Raw genomic sequence first — 20,189 nt, forward strand, 5'->3', positions numbered from 1 at the left:
TCATAGTGACCCCTCCTTGGGTTTCCGAGGCAGTATCACTACGGAAGTAGGATTGCCCAACCTTCCTTCCGAGGAGTGGCTGGTGGGTTTGAACCAGTAGCCCCTTAATAGCAATTTGCCGATAGTACTTATAGAATGTAAATATAACTACTGCAGCTGAAACCTTTGCTAAAACAATTTGGAATTTAAGACTTATTCCAAGAACATAGTAGGCTCCAGCACACACAGTAGGATTTTTATATCCTTAAAGAAAAAATTACTTCTGGGAATATCTTTTTGTCATTTGCCTTAGAATAGAATACAGACTAGCAGATTAAATCTCCATTAATTTTGCTTTGTGAGGCTTCCAGATAAAATAGCACTCTTTTAAGTTCCTTTCTAAGAAAGAGTGAAGAACCCAATGAATATAATTTGGTTTCAAAAAAGTGTCAGAAATCACTGAAAATACAACAATGGAATTAAATGCAAATCAAACCATATTATTAGATAGCCACCTTGTTGTATTGTATGGAATTCTTGGGGTTGGCTGTTTGAGACATTAGAAATAACTTAAGGATTCAAGGGTTAATGAACATAATCTTCCATTGTAAAAATGCCTAAATGTTGCCAAATAGGTTTTATTTGGTGTTATAGGTACCAGTTTTTGAAATCACATATTTTCTTAAGTTTTAACTAAAAAACAAACAGTGTTTTCTTCTTTGGAAAAAGTTTAGGGATAGAGGTATACTCATTTAAATATCAGCATATTTTTTTATGAAGAAAGACTCCCATTTGGAGGGATTAATGGGCCATTAGGAACCACACACTTTCTGCTCCTTGCCACTACTGCCATTAGTATTTTTTATGACTGGAAGACATAAATGATTAGTCAGAAAATCTAATTTTATAGAAATTCCCTCATGTCCCCAAAAAACCAGATGAATCAAGGTTTTCCGTTTTAATTGATTTTGCAATCATCTATTCCTTGACCCTTCTCCAGTATGTAGTTGTCTTTGGACAAGTAAAATTCTAGGCTAATGTCACTGTAGTGGATACAGCTTATATAACCTATTTCTAATGTTTCCGTTAACCAAAAATAAAAAACCAAGCCCACTGCCATTGAGTCAGTACCAACTATAGCAATCCCCATAGAGTTTCCAAGGCTTTAAAGAAGTAGGTTGCCTCATCTTCCTCCTCTGGAGCAGCTTGTGGGTTCAAACCACCTACCTTTTGTTTAGCAGTCCAATGCTTTAACCGCAGCATCACCAGAGCTCCTTAATTTTTTTATTAGGTTAATATATGTAAGATTGAACCATTTTGTAGGTCAGAAATGGTCACAATATGGCAATCTTACATGGTCCAACCTAGTAATACTCATTTATGTATCTTAGACCACAAGTTATACAGTGATCATATGAAACATTTGGCTTGTGGCAGTTGCAGATTTGGCTCCTGAATCCTTTTCACTTGACCTTGAAGATATTATGGCCCTGTGGTAGCGCAGTGCCTAAGGCATTTGACCGCTAGCCAGAAAGTTAGTTGTTCGAACCCTTGAGCGACTCCACAGAAGGAAGACCAGGCAATCTACTTCCGTAAAGAATTACCACCTCCAAAACCCAGTGGGAGTCACTATGAGTCAGAATCAACTTGATGGCAGTGGATTTGGTTAGTTTGGGAAAGCATAGTTAAATAGGAAACACACAGTGAATATTTTGCATGCTGCATACATTAGCTCATTTAATCTTCACAGAAACTGTTTTAGGAGGATATTGTTTTCATTTAGGATGAGGAAACAGGCACAGGGAGATTAGAAAGTTGCACAGGTCACACATTTGTAACTGAAAAATTATTAAAATGTCTAAAATTTAACAAATATTTTCTTTCTAAAGCTTATAAATTTGTTTTCTTATAGATGGTATTAACAAAAATTGACAAGTCTTCCAAGGGGCATTTCTTAAAACAAGTGCTTCAGATCCAGAAATTTGTTGACACTCAAACTCAAGGATGTTTTCCTCAATTGTTTCCTGTAAGGTAAGAGTTTACTGTTTTTATAACTTTATGTCCTAACAACCCCTAGTATTAAATCACTCCTCCTTAACTTAAGTGTCATTTAAAATTAGAGGAATTTGAAAGGTTATGTACTTAGCCATGAGTCATTTGTACAGTCCAATTGCACTTTGTCTTTTCCTTCCCTGTATTGTTTCTAACCAGAAGGCTGGCGGTTCAAACCCACCAGCCACTCCTCGGACGGAACACTGGGCAATCTACTTATCTACTTCCGTAGAGACAATGCCTCAGAAACCCGAGGGGTTGCTATGAGTCGGATCCGACTCTACAGCAGTGTGTTTCGTTTTGGTTTTGGTATATTGTTTCTTCATTCTGCTGGTTCTTGATAGATTTGCCTTGTACTTTATTCTCTTTCTACCTCAGCCTACTCAGCCCTTGACCACAGAAGTGAAAACTTTTTTGACTTTCAAAATAAACTAAATAATGCCCATAATATCTATTTCTCAATTCAGAAAAAAGAAAAAAAAAAAATCCAATACAGGTAGTGAGGGAATTTTCCATTAAAAGATATAAAGAAAAAATGCTTCATGTACGTTAGAACTGAACGTTGATAGCAGAGGAAATGGTCATTTCCTGAGCTGGTAACTTTTGACATTATAATATGGTTTAGTGATGAAGCATGGGCCTATATTTTCATTGTATACCTTGGATACAGTTAGTAATTTGCACTATGGCAGAGATATAGTCACTTTTTTTGCTCTAATTTCTTTGTGGAAGACACTATGCTAGTTGCTATGAGAAAAAAATATGAGTAATAATTATGTATGAAACTATCCCCTAAAAGTCATTTTAGATTCTGCCAACCTAGGTCAGAAAATTGTTTGGAATTATGAACATGCCTGTCAAAATCAAATTAATTAATTCCTACAAAATACTCCTTCTCACCTTACTTACATTAAGAAATTCATCATGTTCATCCATCTGTGTCGATATATACAATGGGAAATCACAGGAACAAAAATGAAATCCCAATTCTTCTTAGAGCCCTGAGCACTATCATAGAAACAGCTATTTCTTTTTGATCTTTAATACAAAGGAAATGAGGCTTCAGCTAAAAGGCAACACAGACAGAATGGGCAAAACATGGCTTACCTGCAATATTTGTTGAAAAAAATTAGACACTTCAGTTGTCTGTAAGCTTAATGTGAATTAATAGTATAATGTGGCTGGGGAAAAAATGCCAGTGTTAATAGAGTTAGGGTGTTCAAAACAAGGGAAGTCCCACAGTACTGTGAGCTGTGTGCCACTAGACCAGTCAAGTCAGATTGTGGCTCAGCATTAAGAAGTTACGTGAGTTCCAGAGAGGCATTAGCTCAAATAGAAAGATAAGGGCCTTAATGTCAGATAGCCATGATTTTACATGGCTCCTGAACTTACCTGGCAAAAATGTAATTGTTAAAAGGATTAAATAAATTGTGTTGTGACTACTGTACACGAAATAGGCACATAAGTGTTTCCTTCTTTGCCAAAAATCAAAGGGTCAACAGATGGTATGATCAGGCCTACAGTTCAGACTATCAGATTCCTAGTACTTTGTAGAGCTGTTCCTTTCTGTAAATACACCAGCATTCTTTGCTGTATGATCCTGGAATCACTGCTGCTACTGTACTTCCCATAGGTGATCAAGGCACTACAGTCTCACAGCTCCCAAAATCTTGGAGTTAAGACATGGGAGCCCACTGGCTATTAAGAACTTTAGTATTCAGTATACTACAGTAACCATATACAGCAAGAAGATGACAGGCTGACCTTCAGCATGACCAAGCCCCAGCCATCCCTCTAGAAAGGAGTCTAGCCTTTTCACAAAATGGCTAATATAAAAGCCAAGTGTTATTTCCTTTTTTGCCTGTGTACTCTTGGTGGGGAAACAAATGAAAAGTGTGGGGTAAATATGTTTTTATGCCTGCAGGCAAAAGGTTAGGGCTAACCATTGTGTCGCAGCTCTTCCCCAGCAGGGTAAACCAGAACAACCAAACTCATTGCCGTCGAGTTGATCGCAACTCATAGTAACCCCTCCTTGGGTTTTCAAGGCAGTATCACTATGGAAGTAGATTGTCCAATCTTCCTTCCGAGGAATGGCTAATGGGTTGAACCGCCAGCCTTCTTGTTAGCAGTCAATGCCTTAGGCACTACACCAGAAGTATAAATGGTGAAATGCCCTATAAGGATGCTGGGATCAGTCTATTAGCATTTTTAGAAATGGTATGGAAAAATAAGTAGGCACAGTATAATTGTTTCTATGGTTTTCTATGGAGTGAAAATTCCAAGCAGATAAGAACTGACTAAAAACAGAAGACATTATCTGAGTTGCCAGAAATGTAGGAAGTGCATTTAAGGTACCATATTTAGTGGGCAAACTATCCGACTCTTACCTCTCCTTTATATTGTGTATGTACAACCTCAGTCTTAATCCAGGAGTCATTATGAGCTATTAATGAAGTGGGAAGCTTTGGTCAAAATGTCTAATATGCTGCACAGTCAAGAAGCAAAACAGCAGAAAATACTTGACCTGCTTATAAAGCCATATTGTATCCATGCCTAGGAAACCATGTGGTTGATCTCCATACGGATGGATGGATGGATGGATGGATGGATGAATATAATAGCATAGATAGATAGATAATAAATAACAGTAACGGTGATATTAAAAACTAAAATGTCTAAATTATTAAGGGGGTTCATTTTTTGTCAAAAAGACAACAAACTAAAGATATCAAAATGTATATATTTTTTAAGTTTAAATTCAAATTATTACCTGTGAGATAAGGAAGAAAGTGGTTTTTCTTTTCTTTTCACAGTGCTGTAACCTATTCTGGAATCCATCTTTTGAGATGCTTTTTAGCAACTATAACAGGAAATCTTAAGCAAGTATGAAAGGAAATTGACTTTCATTTTAGCTGAAGATTCAGAATTCTTTATGCCAGCTGGAGTTATACCTAGAAGAATTTCAACATTGTTTTAAATGTTGTATCTGTAAGTTGCAAGATTGCTTCAGCTTTAAAATCTACATCTTCCCAAAGAAGGAATTTGTATAAGGCAGTTTACAAATAATTGAGTTATGCTGTTCATTAGAACAGATACTAGCTCTTACTCCTGTTTAACAAACTGACAAGCAAGCACTTACAGAAGTCCATAAAAGGGAAAATCTATTACTACTGTGTAGAGAAGAGTTTGCCATGTTATTTATTGGGCTTTTGTTTTTAAAGAATATCTATCATGTACACATATTTTTTAAATATTAAAATGGGCTAGGTAAAAGGGCTGCTTGTCTGTAGGTTCATGGATAAATGTTCCTTTTTATGCCTATAATTTGTTTCTTGAGTCTTTTCTTTTTTAATATAAAAGAGTAATTCTTGGAAAGTTTAAATTAGTCCATGCTAAAAATGTCTGTAATTTCTGGCTAAGGTCATTCATCTTTGTAGATACCAGGATATGACTAGAATTCTATTTCTAGTTCTAATGTTAATTATATGCAGGATCTTGGACAGATTACTTGCTATCTTTGAGCCTCATTTGTAACCATCTAGTCTCAGAAGGGATAGAGATTAACATGGCAAATATGTGTGAAAAGGACATCTGCAAATTTGTAAAGCAAAACCACCCAAAGAATACAGCACAATGCACAGGCAGATCTGTCACACAAAAAATCCTGTCATGAGGAAATAATATTTTCTGTAGTGAAAGGCAAAAACAAAAATAGCTTTAGTGGCAAAACTGACTTGCAAAAGGCAAGAGAAAACAATGTGACAATTTAGAATTGGTACATTAAGATTCAGAACAATAAAGCCTTACTTTGAACTAAGGTTAATGGAAAAGATGTTTATAAAGATGCCACTGACCTACTAATAGAAGAGGTTTAACCTTTTCAAAGTGATACTGAATGTATAACCTTAAGGTTATAGCTATGTTGTTGTTGTTTTGTGCCGTCAAGTCGGACTCCACTCATAGCGACCCTTCCTTGGGTTTCCGAGGCAGTATCACTACAGAAGTAGATTGCCCATCTTCCTTCCAAGGAGTGGTTGGCAGGTTTGAACCACCAGCCTTCTGGTTAGCAGTCTGGTGCCTTAGGCACTATGCTACTAGAGTTCCCAAGGTTATGGCAACTACTTAAAAAAAAAATTCTGTGAAACCACCTTATGACTTTTTAAAGAAAAACTCAATTCTATTTTTTTCATTTTATAGTTGGTAGAGCTTGTCTGTTTTATTCTAACTAGCAGTGTTTTGAGCAGGAAAAAAAAAGACTTTTCTGTAGGCATTCCTGTAGTAAAACAAATAGTGACTAGCAAATTATCTTAGAAGCCACCTTGCTGCTTGCTTTTCTTAGCCTCGGCTCCCCTAAACATAGAACCTGAGACAAAAGCTTGCAATATGGCTAGTCTACAAGTATTTGGAGGAGCTCTGGTAGCATAGTGCCTAAGCCACTTGACTGCTAACCAGAAGGCTGGCGGTTCAAACCCACCAGCCACTCCTTGGAAGGAAGGTTGGGCAATCTACTTCCGTAGTGATGCCTCGGAAACCCAAAGAGGGGTCACTATGAGTCAGGTCTGACTCAACGGCAAACAGCAACACCACCACAAGTATTTGAGAAGTAACCCCAAGGAACAGTGAAATAGAGATCCCAGTGTCAGAGGAGTGAAATGGATGGAAGAAAAACTTAAGGAGGCGTTAGGTTGGCCACCACTGTAAGGCCACTAGTGCTTGACCCTAAGGGACCATCTGAGAAGCCTTATGAAGTGTACCCCAGAATTGTCAGGTGTACGTTTGTGTGTATGCAGGTGCCCTCACACTTATTCCATGTTGTACATGCCATGCAGTTCCTGCAGTTTGTCAGAAGCTTAGGGATAGGATGTGAGAGGTCCCTGGGGGAGTAGGCAAGGTGTGTTGTAACACTGCTCTGAACTGGTTGCCACAGCAGGACTAAAAGCCAAGAGGATTTGATTTATGCTCAGGAGATCCCATACAGTGCTCTCATAAATTACCTCAGTGTTCTAATGACATAAGAAGCAATACAAGTGGTATTTGCTATGACCCTGACTAGTTAAAAATGTTATTTTGTCTTATTTACTAGATAAGTGTATTGGTATATCTAGTATAACCCATTGCCATCGAGTCAATTTCAACTCATAGCAACCCACGTTGGGTTTCTGAGACAGTGAACACGGAAGTAGACTGCCTCATCTTCCTTCCATGGAGCGACTGGTGGGTTTGAACTGCCAGCCTTCTGGTTAGCAGTCAAATGCCTTATGCACTGTACCACCAGAGCTCCTTTATATTTTGTACATACAGTATTTTTAAAAAAATGTACAACAAGTTGTAGTTATCTAGAAAAATGAACTTCCATAGAATACTTATTCCTTATATAAATTATTATTTTGTGGACATGAATGAAGCTTTTTACTATTTTTGCCTGAGTTATAAGGAGTGGGAGATGGAAAATGAAGGCAATAAGAAACTTATTCCAAAGAAGCACTAATTAAGTAGGAAAAAAAATATTGGGCTGATAGTCCACTCTAGGCTTTATAGTTCTGCCTTCTTAGACAACTCACTGAATTACTCGGGTTTTTCCTGAGAGACAGATACTATCTTCCCAAGTTCTATTCAACTATAAGAGTTGCTTCTGGAACAATGCATCTTCAGATGAAGAAACCTAAGCCCAGGACATTCACTAGCCCAGTGGAGTCATATGCCAACAGTACAAGCCAGACTGGACCTTTAATCTAACTATTGTTGTTATTGTCAAGTCGGACTCAACTCATAGCGACCCGTCCTTGGGTTTCCCAGACAGTATCACTATGGAAGTAGATTGCCCAACCTTCCTTCTGAGGAGTGGCTGGTGGGTTTTAACCGCCAGCCTTCTGGTTAGCAGTCAAGTGCCTTAGGCATTACACTACCAGAGCTCCTATCTAACTGCTAGGGACCCTATATTTAATCTTCTGAATGAAAAGTTGAGACATGAAGTCTTAAAAAACGGGGCTACTGAAAGCAAGTGGTTTCGTGAGTATAAACAAATCCCAGGAGATAATCAGGTTCCAACATCAATAAGAGTATATACCAGTTCTCTTACAAATCCATCTCCATTTCCCAATATGTAACAGAACACAGCGAACACAAGGCCACTTACAAGTTATGGCAATTTCTAGACTTATGAACAAGATCTCCATGGTATTCTTCATGTTTTAAGGTACAAAGTAGTTACTACCACTTAATAGGAAGCCAGAAAGAATATAAACAGTGGAAAATGGAGTTTAAGACCTCTGGATTAAATCAGGATGTTTAACAAGGTTTCAAGACAAACCAGTGTTTTAACTGTGAACCACAGAGCACATACATCAAATCACTTGGGCTCCTTGTTAAAAATGCAAGACTCCTGGCCCCAATCCAATCCATCTTTATCAGAAGCTCATGGTTCAGCAGGGATTCAGCATTTTTAAACATACCAGATGGTTCCTAAGGGTGATTTTGATAACTTTACACCAGTGGTTCTCAAACTTTAGGCCTTTTCAGTTTTAAATATACCAGATGATTCAAAGTTTAAGAACTACTGGTACAGTAGACAGTAGGAAAATGTACAGCAGATAGGGAAAGGACCAGGCCAGCTAAAGGACAAAAAGGAAATGTAGAAAATGATACAATGACGAAAGAAAAGGAGGATGTAGTCTATACTAGAGCCCTGGTTTCTTTTTCTGTGAATCTATATATAACAATTTATAAAACTGAGGGATACAACCTACTTATTAAATAGAAGATTAACCTACCTCAAATTCCACATCATTACAAATTATAAATGTTTATATTTTCTTCATCCCTGGGCCTATTTTGTGTCTTTTGTTTTACTTTCTTATCTAGTGCTGCTGTAGCAAATACCACAAGTAGGTGGCTGTAACAAATTTTCTCAGAGTTTATGCACCTAGAAGTCTGAATTCAGGGTGCCAACTCTAGGGAAGACATTCTGTGAGCTCTGAGGGAAGGTTATTGCCTCTTTTTTGGCTTCTATTCCTTGGTGGTCTTCAAGAGTTATGGAATCTATCTTACCCCATCTCTGTTCCTTTATATTTCAAAACATTGACTCAAGACACACCCTACGCTGTATCGTCTCATTCTTTGGCACTGAACAAAGAAACCTATTCTCAAATGGTATTCTACAGGTTAGAATTTATAACACCTGGTCGCTATGAGTCGGGTCTGACTTGATGGCACATAACAACAACAACATTTAAAAAAAACCAAACACTGCTGTGGAGTCGCATTCGACTCATAGCAACCCCTCCCTGGGTTTCCAAGGCAGTATCACTATGAAAGTAGATTGCCGCATTTTCCTTCCAAGGAGTGGCTGGTTAGTTTGAACGCCAGCCTTCTGGTTAGCACTCAAATGCCTCTGGCACCACACCACCAGAGCTCCTAACACCTATTTTGTTGTTGTTGTTATTTTAGGGAGATAGAATTCAATCCCATAACACTATCCTGCTTCTATTTTATTATCTTGTTAATATTTCAACCATAAACCATCTTGTGTCCTTTTTGGAAAAAAAAAGGCTTATTTTGGAATCAATCACTGATGCTCAAATAACCAAAACAGAAAAAAACCTTTTAAAGAACTTCAAAATCATCTTAATATAGACTCTGTGAGATAAGGTAAACAAATGAAGTGAAATAATGATTGTGGCCAATTAGTGGCAAAACACTGATTCCTTTTGATAATCAGTTCTAATCTGTATAAGCAAGACAACACAACCATCACAAGTGACAACCTTGGTATGCTGAGGTGGACTTACTGCAACACAGCCAGGAAGGCGGTGATCTTCCATGTACTTCCTCGCTGCTCCTCACTCCCATCCCAACCCCACTTCCCATTAGGCACAGAGGAGGTTTTGCAAATCTAATTATCCCAAGTCTTAATTCTCTGGTAAATCATATAGTTAACTCAGTTTTTTCACGACCTACCAGCCTCAATCAAGGAATTACATCACAGGAACAGGCTAGGGCAGAAATACCAATCCCTGGCTCAAAGCTGAAGTCAAATAAATATTTATTCATTAAATGACACAATGATACTATAAAAGTTTATTGAACTGAAAACTCCTATGCAGTGTTGCACTAAAGCAACTCCTCTCTCAGTCAGTCCAAGTGGTACTTCAGATCTCAGCAGCTCCACTTAAACAGCAGCTGAATGGTAGGCCAGCTTGTTAATCACTTAAATATGATAAACATCTAAACTCCCATTAAAGCAAAAATGTCATCAATGTCATCTGTCTCCTTAATGATTCCTGGTGTAATATGTTTATTCATTTGGGTCAACGTCCATGAACCAGTTTCATTTTCATTGCTTCCTTTAAGATTTTCATGGTCTAGTTTCTCTTTAGTTCGTATAATAGGGTTTGAAGCTCTGCTACCTGAGAGCTGCTTTCTGTGAGGATAGAGATCAGCTCTATGAACTGTAAGGTTTAAGAGTCTTCGTTCTGCACTGGTATCTGCAGCACCCTTCTGAGGCCCTTGAGGGAACTGCTGAATTTCCTTTAAAAGGATTGACCGCAGCTTTCTCTGTGGCTTCCTTTGTCTCGGTAAAAATTTATCCTGTGATCTTCTTTGTCTCAGATGATGCTTTGAAGTTTTGTTACCTGAGCCACGAAGAAGGCAGTTGCAAATAGATGTTTTTATGCACTCCAGCTTCTTTGGCAAGCTTTAAAGGACAAAGAGAGGAAAAATATTCTCAAGCACTTTTGCCTCCTTTTTAGCTCTACAACTGCCAACTAAACAGAAAAGCACACAAATTATTTGCAAGCCTTATGCCTGTGTAGGGCTGTGTAGATCATAAATTATGGATAACACTGCAAACGTTTAATTGTGCTCATGCAAAACCTGTACATAGACCAAGAGGCAGTAATTCAAACAGAACAAGGGGATACTGCATGGTTTAAACTCAGGAAGGGTGTGTGTCAGGGTTGTATCCTTTCATAACACTTACTCAATCTACAGGCTGAGCAGATAATCTGAGAAGCTGTACTATATGAAGAACACGGCATTAGGACTAGAGGAAGACTCATTAACAACCTGCAGTGCACAGATAACACAACCTCGCTTGCTGAAAGTGAAGGTGACTTGAACCACTTACTGATGAAGATCAAAGATGATAGCCTTCAGTATAGATTACACCTCAAAATAAAGAAAACAAAAATCCTCCAACTGGACCAGTAAGCAACATCATAATAAACATAGACTGAAGTTACCAAGGATTTCATTTTACTTCAATACATAATGTCCACTGAAGCAGCAGTCAAGAAATCAAACAATGTATTGCATTAGGCAAATCTGCTGCACAAGACCTCTTCAAAGTGTTAACAAAAACAAAGATGTGACCTTGAGGACTAAGGTACACCTGACTCATGGTGCTTTCAGTTGCCTCATATACATGCAAAAGGATCAGTTTTTTGTTCTGTTGTACAGAGTCCTAAAAGAAAACCAACTCCACAGAACCTAACAACAGCAGCATGCCTGCTGGTTGATATCAGCATCCCAGAAGCACAATGAAAAGTAAGGAAATAAGAGTTTCGACCCAAATCTGTGTTGGTCAGATTATAACTTCCAATGCAGGTTCTGGCAGATATATTCCCATTATGCACCCAAGTAAAGTAACTCATAAAACTGCCTAGCAAGGTAGCTAAGCAGTGAGATACCTCCACATTTTAGTGCCAGACCTTGTCCCTGCTACCTGCTAATCTGTTCATAATATAACAGGAATGGAGCTGGAGAAAGGATGTATCATGATGAGTAAAATCTGCCAGTACATAAGAACCCATATCTGGATAGGCAGTTGTGGCAAGAAGATGACAAGGAAAAAAGAATAAGCGTGAAAAGTGAGAAGACAGCTTACACTGGTAAACAGCCTTGAGCTACTATAATTGTGGGTTCCAACCGCCAGCCTTCTGGTTAGTAGCCACATGCCTTAAACACTCCACCAGCAGAGCTCCCCAACCTTGACTTCAAGCCCAGTTTTGAACAGAATGCCTCTCTACATCTCAGGCTGAGTTTCTACCCTAGAAGAAATCCCTTTGAGATGGCCACTGGCCTTTAACGGCTCCCCAGTGTAAAAATCTCTCCAAGCAATTCATACCTCAGGAATATTCAACAACTTCTGCCCTGGCTTTTGATCAAAACTTGTTACAAAATGTTCACTATATATTACAATAGTTTTCTAAAAAAGGAGTATCTTTTCCATAACTTTTAAAACAAAGTTGAACATGGGTGCACGGGCTGAACGAGCAGGTATGTCTATGCAAGGGAGAGTGTGCCCAAGACCATGTATAAGGTTGGCAGACAATGTTTCTACAAGTGTATTGGTATGTTCTGTAAGAATTTCCAGGTATATAGTAGAGCTGACAAGGGACGAGGTTGTAGTCACTTCTTGGCCACAGCCAGCTACCCAGAGGGAGTGAGTAGTTGGACCTGTGGGCTCGGGACCACAGTCACAGGGGACTCAACAGGCATAACATACTACACAGAAACACTGTTCCACATCCTACTTTGGTGAGTAGTGACTGGGATCTTAAAAGCTTGCAAGCAGCCATCTAGATGCAAAGATGGGTCTCTCCTCATCCAAAGCAAAGAAGAATGAAGAAAACCAAAATTCATGGAAACAATTAGTCCTAGCAAATGGTACACCATATGATCCTTAGCCTATATAACTATGAGATCAGAAGAACTAGATGGTGCCTGGCTACCACTGTCAGCCACTCAGAGGGGGATCTATGTAGGAGATCCTAGATAGAGTGGGAGAACAATGTGGAACAAAACTCAAAATCATTAAAAAAAAAAAAAAAAAAGGGACCAGGTTTGCTGGTCCGATAGAGCCTGGTGGAACCCCTGAGACTATAGCCCCCAGCTGCCCTTCAGGTCTGGAATTGAGCCTACTCCTGTGGCTTCCAGCCAAACAAAAGACAGGCATATGAGCTGAACATTTACTTTAGGTAGATACACTCCTTGGAGAGATCACTCATGGGAGAAAGAAGGTCTGTGTATGCACAGGGAAACAACTCAGGGGGCAGGAGTGCATGGGAAGGAAAAACACAGGAAAGAGGTAACTATGGGGAGGAGTAAGAGAGGAGCTATTGCATTGTGGGAAATTTCAGTCAATGTCATGAGACAAAGTGTATGCGGGCTGCTGTATGGGAGATAAATTTGCTCTGTAACTCCCCAAATCACAATAAAAATTTTAAAAAAAAGTTGAACAGAATTTAGGCCGTTAAAACACAACCACCATTATAAAGCCCTGAACAGATACATGTCTATACCTATAGATAAAAAAATTACAGTGGATATACAGAGTATTTCTGGAAGGATATATAAAAAACTGGCCAAAGTAGCTACCTGTGTAAAGGGGAAATAAGGATCTGTATACCCATTTGTGTGTGACACTGTTCCCATGGCTATTATTTTCTTGATAAAAAATGTAAAGTTCTCACGTGTCTACCTTCACCTAATGCTTCATGCAACACTAGCTCACAATCAAAGACGGCCATCCTTAAGCAGTTCTATGAACATGAGAATCACAAGAAAAGAAGTGCTACATGGAGAGTCTAACTCCTGTGAACATTACAGCTGACCCGCCCAGCTGGCTGGTGTGTGCCCTGGAAGGAGAAATCTGCTTCTGCCCTCCCAGTCCCCTTCCTACCTGCCCCATCTCTCTCTCTCTCTCTCTCACTCACACACACACACACACACACACACACACACACGCACTCTGAAGCTGTCAGCAGCTGCCTTCTCTCCCACCAGAGCACGAGCTCTGGGAGGATTAAGTCTGTCTCATAGTTGTCTTCCAAGGTTTAGCATACCAAACGCTCCTAATGTTTTCTGAATAAACAAATGGGATGATGAAGAGTATACATTAATAAATCCAGAAACGTAAGTTTACTTTCTTCCTCCCTATGATGCATATTACAGCTCTGTCAACATAACAAAAACAAAAATCAACACTGCAGTTACAGTAGATCCCACTTGTAGCCCCTCAGGCTATTGGACAATTATCTCATTTTAAAGAAAGGGGACTTGGATATATATACATTTCTGTCTTAAAGGACAACAGAACAAGGAATATAATTTTTTGAAATATACTTACCTGTGACCTTGAGCTTCCACGTGTTTAAGCCGGTTACTTTTAAGAAGCTTGTTACCCAGAAAGGTGGCGTGAGCTTTGAGTTTTTTGCTCCTGCACCATACAATCGCCATCTGGATCTCTTCAGAAAGTTGTATGAAAGTCTCAGCCTCTCGGAATCTTTGCACAAAACTTTTGGCCCAGGGAGTTCCTGACACTTTCTGAGAAGAATGCATTGTTGCCTTTATTTTGGACTGAGAACATTTAAATTCCAAGGTCTCCTGAAATGTGCAAAGGTGAGAAAAATATACTGAATTTTTTACTAACTTGTAAATATGTGATAACTGGGAAAAGCTGACTCACAAACTATGAAAATTAAAAAACAGTCTTTATAGAAAACTAAAACTTTCTTTGTTTTTTTAACTCACTGAGCTTTCTTTTTGTCTTAAAAGTCTGTTTCTTAAAAAAAAAAAAAAAATTATTCCATTGCTCCTACCACACGTTTGTTTGCTTCATTTTCACTCTGTACTAGGTCAGGTCGTATCTGTAGATGACCTCACACAGGATTTTACACAGGAGACTTAATATAAATATTCTAACACACACATCTATTTTTACATACACATTAGAATAAAGCACTGTATGATTAATATTGGCCAAAGCCTATCTGAGGGGAAAAAAAGAAATAACACTGGGCAACCATAACTTGTTTCACTTACTTCTATACCTTAAACAACTCTACTCGGTGGTGGGTCACAAATGTTGGTAAAAATGCTTCAAGACAAAACCAAAAAAAAAAAACCTACTGCCATCAAGATGATTCTGACTCATAGCGACCCCCAGTGGATTTCCAGGGCAGTAAATCTTTATGGAAGTAGATTGTCCTGTCTTCCTTCCACAGAAGTGCTGGTGGGTTTGAACCACCAACCTTCTGATTAATAGTCAAATGCCTTAGGCACTGTGCCACGAGAGCTCCTTGCTTCAGTAATGGAAAGGTATAAAGTCTTACAGAGCATCTAGCAGAGTAGGCCTTTAGTAAAAGACTGCTGAATGCATGTTATACATGCTTAACCATGAACCATTTCTAACTGCCCTTCACCCATCTTCTGACATGGTAGCTTTGTTTCTTTAACCCCATCTTTCTATATTGTCAAGTTCGGATTTTACCAACTTCTATTTCTTTATGAAAATATGCCACCTGCTAGGTGTGCTGTCATCTTTCCTTCATACCTTATCTTCTAAATTTATCACCTTAAAAAAAACAGAACATACAAAAGTAGAGACCTATCAAGTTAGTATTTGGTGATGGGTAGAGAAGTGTGGCGTAAAAGAATGTGAGCGTATTAGTGCTAATTAGTAAAAATGTGGTCATTAGTCATGAATAAAAGGGATCTGACCAAAGAGCTTCAAACCCAGCTCACCTGGGAGCAGATGGATGCACTGAAGAGGTTTCAAGGGTCACAAGAAGCCAGTTTCTCCTTCAGAGTTGAGAAAACTATTTTTGGAACTGGTATAATGGTATAGACGGAGACTATGAAACCAGACTGCCTGTATCCAAATCCCAACCCTGCTGCTTATTTACTATGTGGCCCAGACAAGTTTCTTGACCTTTTCATACCTCAATTTCCTCATCTGAAGTATGGAAACAATAATAACTAACTATCTCTCAAAACTGTGGTGAGAATTCAATGTATTAACACATACAAAGCATTCAGAACAATGCCTGGCACAGAGCAAATGCAATTTAATAGCTATTATTCATTCCTCCCTCAGGAATTCATGAATTGAAAAGAATATGCTAGAAGGAGTCCTTAGGAAAGTTCAAGAAAGTACTCTGACTTACTAAAAATGATTAAGAATTCTTAAATAGAAGAAACAACCCATAAAGGAAACCAGGGGAAAAGATTTTGAGAAGACAGACGGCAACCGAAGTCAAGTAAAAGAGCATGATACTGACATATTTCTCTCCTGTTGGGTCCAGAACAAAGAGAATTTCCAGACACTAACTAATAACATAAATCATGTTAAAGCTTGAACCCCAACAGGAAGAAAGCAACAGAAACCTCATGACAAACGGTAAGGATGATGCCAGTGAAGTGCTTGCCATAATCCATATTCTGTGTTGAACACTTCACATGCACTAAAGCTGGTCTAACCCTACAAAGTACATACTGTTATTAGGAAATAGAGGTATGGAGAAGTCAAGAAACTTATGTTAAGATCACACAGCGAGTAGAAGCCAAAGCCAGGACTCACCCATTTCTGTCTGACTGCAAAGTTCATACTCTAAAGCTGCAGTGCAATCCACACATATGATGAATCCTAGCGTCACTTTAATATTCTAGAGAAACTTTTACCAAAATGTTTCTGAAGGCATTCTATTAAATGGCTTAATTGGCTCTATTAAAATCCCATGGAAATGCATCTATTCATTCAGAAGCATACACTGAGCACTAAGGCACTAAGCTTAGAGCTAAGGATAAAAAGAGAGGATCCAACCCTTCCCATTGGTAGTTGATATCCATGCTACACACTAATTAGCAATATTAAAATAAGTCACACAAACCTGAGTAGCTCTGTATTTCAGCTGTCTGCAGAAAGCCCTCACATCAAATTCTGATGAGTTTTCTGTAAATGGAAAAGATCCCAGATACAAAAACTTAGGCATACTATTTTCAAATTTACAACAAACTCTAAAGTGCATGGGAACATTTCTTGCTAAATTACTATTCAAAAAAAGGGGGGGGTTGGAATTAAGCAAGCAAAGAACTATGAAGCAACAACATAAACAACTTTAAATGCTCAAGCTTAGAAAACAGGTATTACCATCCCTGTCTAAAAATAATCAATGTGGGTTAAAATTAAGAAGGGAGATGCTGAGTTTCTCTCCAGGCAGTGCATGATTATATTATAATGTCAACAGATATATCAGGGTATGTGCTATAGAAAAGCAAATTACCTCTGATGACATCTTTACTCTTTACTGGCTGTCCAAGATCCACATTATTCTCTAGATTGGTCTTCATTTGTTTAGCTTTTTTGGTATTTCTAAGTAAGGCTTCTTTGCTGGATGTCAGTGATTGCTCTTTTGTTAAAAACAGTTTATTCAGCAATCTATTTACTCCTTTAGCTGCAAAAGGTATAGGCATTTTTTTCTTAAAGAGCTCAAAATACGGCTGCCCTAGAAATTCAGCAATATCAGAAGGAAAGGTGAAATCTTTAAAGTAAGGCATTGGTTGAATCCTGGAGACCTCTTGTAGCAATCTATACAACGGTTCGTATAAAGAAATCAGCCTTTTTAAAACACCTTTATAGAGAACCCTGGAGAAAGAAACAAGAGTTTATGAATTAGCCAGCAATTATAATTTACAAATTACATAATAACTGCAACAGATTCAAATCTGAAAATAAATGTTTGCCAAGTTCCTCCACTATAGATAGTAGTACAAACAGTGTATTTATTCTGGTTACCTCTGTGCCATTCTAACAGAAGATACCACAAACAGGAATGGCCTTAACAAACAGGAATTATTCTCCTACAGCTTGGGAGGCTAGAAGTCCATGTTCCAAGTGCCAGGCTCTAGGGGCTGGGTGAAAGCCCCTCGACCTTGAGCTTCAGCTCTGCCTCTTGCTCCCGGCCCACTGAAGCTAGAGGCATCTCTTCACTCAGGCAGCTACGGGCTGCTGAGGCTAACAAGCCCAAGGTTGACAAACAAAATGGCACAGTCCTGATGTTACCAAACCACATGGCAGGCCATTAATTCAAGTTCATTGTAAGTCCCAAGGTCGGCAGAGCATGGCAGGCTGCTGAACAATGACACGGCCACATGCAGGGTCCAAGTATGCCATGAGCTAGAGACCATTCCTCAAGGGTTCTCTTTACATACAGGAAGCGGACCACATCCCTAAAGCAGCCACTCAGCTCCTCTAAGACATTCCACCATGGAATTAATTACCAATCTCACCATGGGGAATAACTACCACCAGCTGCCCAGCCACTCAACTTGGCCCAGCCAAGTTGACATACAAATTTAATTACCACAGTATTAGTCTAGCCCAAACAGAAAATCCAAGTGCAAAATGTGACTCAAAACCAAATACAGTACTACACAGAGAAATAGCTCAAAGGATGTGTGTGAAAATGTTAAGTGTGGTTATAATATCTCTTGGTGATAAGATTTTGGCAAATTTCAGGGTTTTCACATTATTCTATACTGTTTCAATTTCTTACAATAAGCATGTATTACTGTTGTAATCAGCAAACCTTAAACCTATTTTCATTACAGAAAAGAATAACAAAGGTTTGACATTTTAACATAATATGATTAGGTAGCATTGTTCCCTCTGATTAAGTTAAACAGAATAAAAAGTAAGCTGATTGGAAATAGTATTTAAGACATCTAGATGAAGTAAAATATGAAAGCAAGTTTTCAATCTCCAAAGTCAGACAGCATTTTCTCCTTTTTTTTACTGATTTTCTTTACATTTAAATCAGAGCTTATCATCTTAATTATTTTAAATGGCCCCAAACAGGCCACCTTACAAATATGGGCAGATTTTGAGTCCAATTATCTATGAGATCAGTTTCACAATATATCATGAAGCATGCAAGAGAAAGTCTCTTTAGTTTTCAAGAACCAGTGTTCTTTAAATCAAGCAGTGGCTTCAAGTGGAAGAAAAGATGTCAGAGCACACACTAAAGTCAAAAATTCCACTTCTCATTGCCATGAAAAATTAGAAGCCTAGTGGCTGAAAGAATCAAGTGACACAGCCAGCCCAAGAACACATAAACAGTCCAAGTGCTGTATGACCACTGCTACTAATCCTAGGAATTTATTTGTTTAGTTGTTTAGTGTTGGGCTGATCCATCCCATGGCTTCAGCTTCAAAGTCTAGTCCTTTGACATAACCCCACATAAATTCTGATTAGATGAAGAAAGGGACCTGTCTGCACCTTCAGCATCCCACATGAAAACTACTATGAGAAGCCTAGACTGAGGTAGAGAGATGAAAAGGGATGAAGGATTTCAGAGGCATGTACATACCATAACCTGCTCACCAGTCCAACCATCACGAGGTTTAAAATAATGAATTCTCGTAAACCAAGATGTTTCACAGTCAAGCTGAAGACTCAAGTTAAGGTTAGAAAACAAAACCAAAATAATTTTCATTTTGTAAGTGATGTTTATGAAAGAACAGATTTGAAGTAAAAGAATTTTCTTGAAGGTATTAAAGCCTTAAAATACGTTCTATTTAAGTGAATTTAAAAAGTAATATACTACTACCCACCAAAAAACCCAATGCCATCAAGTTGATTCCAACTCATAATGACCCTGTAAAACAGAGTAGAACTGCCCCATAGGTTTCCAAGGCTATAAATCTTTTACGGACTCAGACTGCCTTCTCTTTCTTCTGCAGAGTGTGGCTGGTGAGTCTGAACCACCAACCTTTTGGTTAGCAGTTGAATGCATTAACAATTGTAGCACCAGGGCTCCTTCACACTCTACTACGGCCCGCATTATTAAATACATTTCTAAGGTTTAGTTTCTAAGACTAAGCATCTCAAGCTATTAATGCTCTTAGGATACTACATGCTAGATAAAGTCAAGCAGTCTTTGGTAATGGCTGTATCAGCAATTCCTAGGAAAAGGAGGCCAAGAAGCAAAATTTTAAGAATTCCCCACAGGTTTTATCTAACACAGAGTCCCAGCTTTTAAACAGAAGTATTAATAAATATATCCAAACAGTTCCTAGTTGGAAGATATTTAAATTGGCTCAAGGATACAGAAATGTCTTGCAACAACAGTCCAACAAGCGGAGTAACAACTTACAGGCTCCCAAAACCTTCATCAACACCAATTCTACCACTGGTTGACTGGGGATGACACATTCTTTGGTAGTTACAGGCTGATTTTCACTTGACAAAAACAGAAAAGTGTAACACTGTCATCTTTATGTTGCGTGCCGTCGAGTCGACCCCGACTCATAGCGACCCCTCCTTGGGTTTCCGAGGCAGTATCACTACGGAAGTAGGATTGCCCAACCTTCCTTCCGAG

General features: G+C 38.6%; 2 protein-coding genes across 2 annotated transcripts in view; one reads left to right on the plus strand and one right to left on the minus strand.

Annotated features, from left to right (window-relative positions):
- The window catches only part of GTPBP8 (GTP binding protein 8 (putative)), a 26,461-nt gene extending 21,541 nt beyond the window's left edge, over window positions 1–4,920 (plus strand). The window contains exons 4-5 of the mRNA XM_007947451.1: window positions 1,892–2,010; window positions 4,845–4,920. Coding sequence (XP_007945642.1) covers window positions 1,892–2,010; window positions 4,845–4,920 — 195 coding nt within the window. The remainder of the gene's footprint in view (window positions 1–1,891; window positions 2,011–4,844) is intronic.
- A 5,334-nt stretch (window positions 4,921–10,254) lies between these two features.
- Window positions 10,255–20,189, minus strand: part of NEPRO (nucleolus and neural progenitor protein) — a 16,303-nt gene continuing 6,368 nt past the window's right edge. The window contains exons 4-9 of the mRNA XM_007947433.2: window positions 19,919–20,050; window positions 19,179–19,256; window positions 17,094–17,455; window positions 16,701–16,762; window positions 14,159–14,415; window positions 10,255–10,723 (exon numbers count right to left, since the gene is read on the minus strand). Of these exons, the coding sequence (XP_007945624.1) occupies window positions 10,255–10,723; window positions 14,159–14,415; window positions 16,701–16,762; window positions 17,094–17,455; window positions 19,179–19,256; window positions 19,919–20,050 (1,360 nt within the window). The remainder of the gene's footprint in view (window positions 10,724–14,158; window positions 14,416–16,700; window positions 16,763–17,093; window positions 17,456–19,178; window positions 19,257–19,918; window positions 20,051–20,189) is intronic.

This window comes from Orycteropus afer, unplaced genomic scaffold (genome assembly GCF_000298275.1).
Source record: "Orycteropus afer afer isolate SDZICR_OR568_19922 unplaced genomic scaffold, OryAfe1.0 scaffold00184, whole genome shotgun sequence".
Taxonomy (NCBI): Eukaryota; Metazoa; Chordata; class Mammalia; order Tubulidentata; family Orycteropodidae; genus Orycteropus; species Orycteropus afer.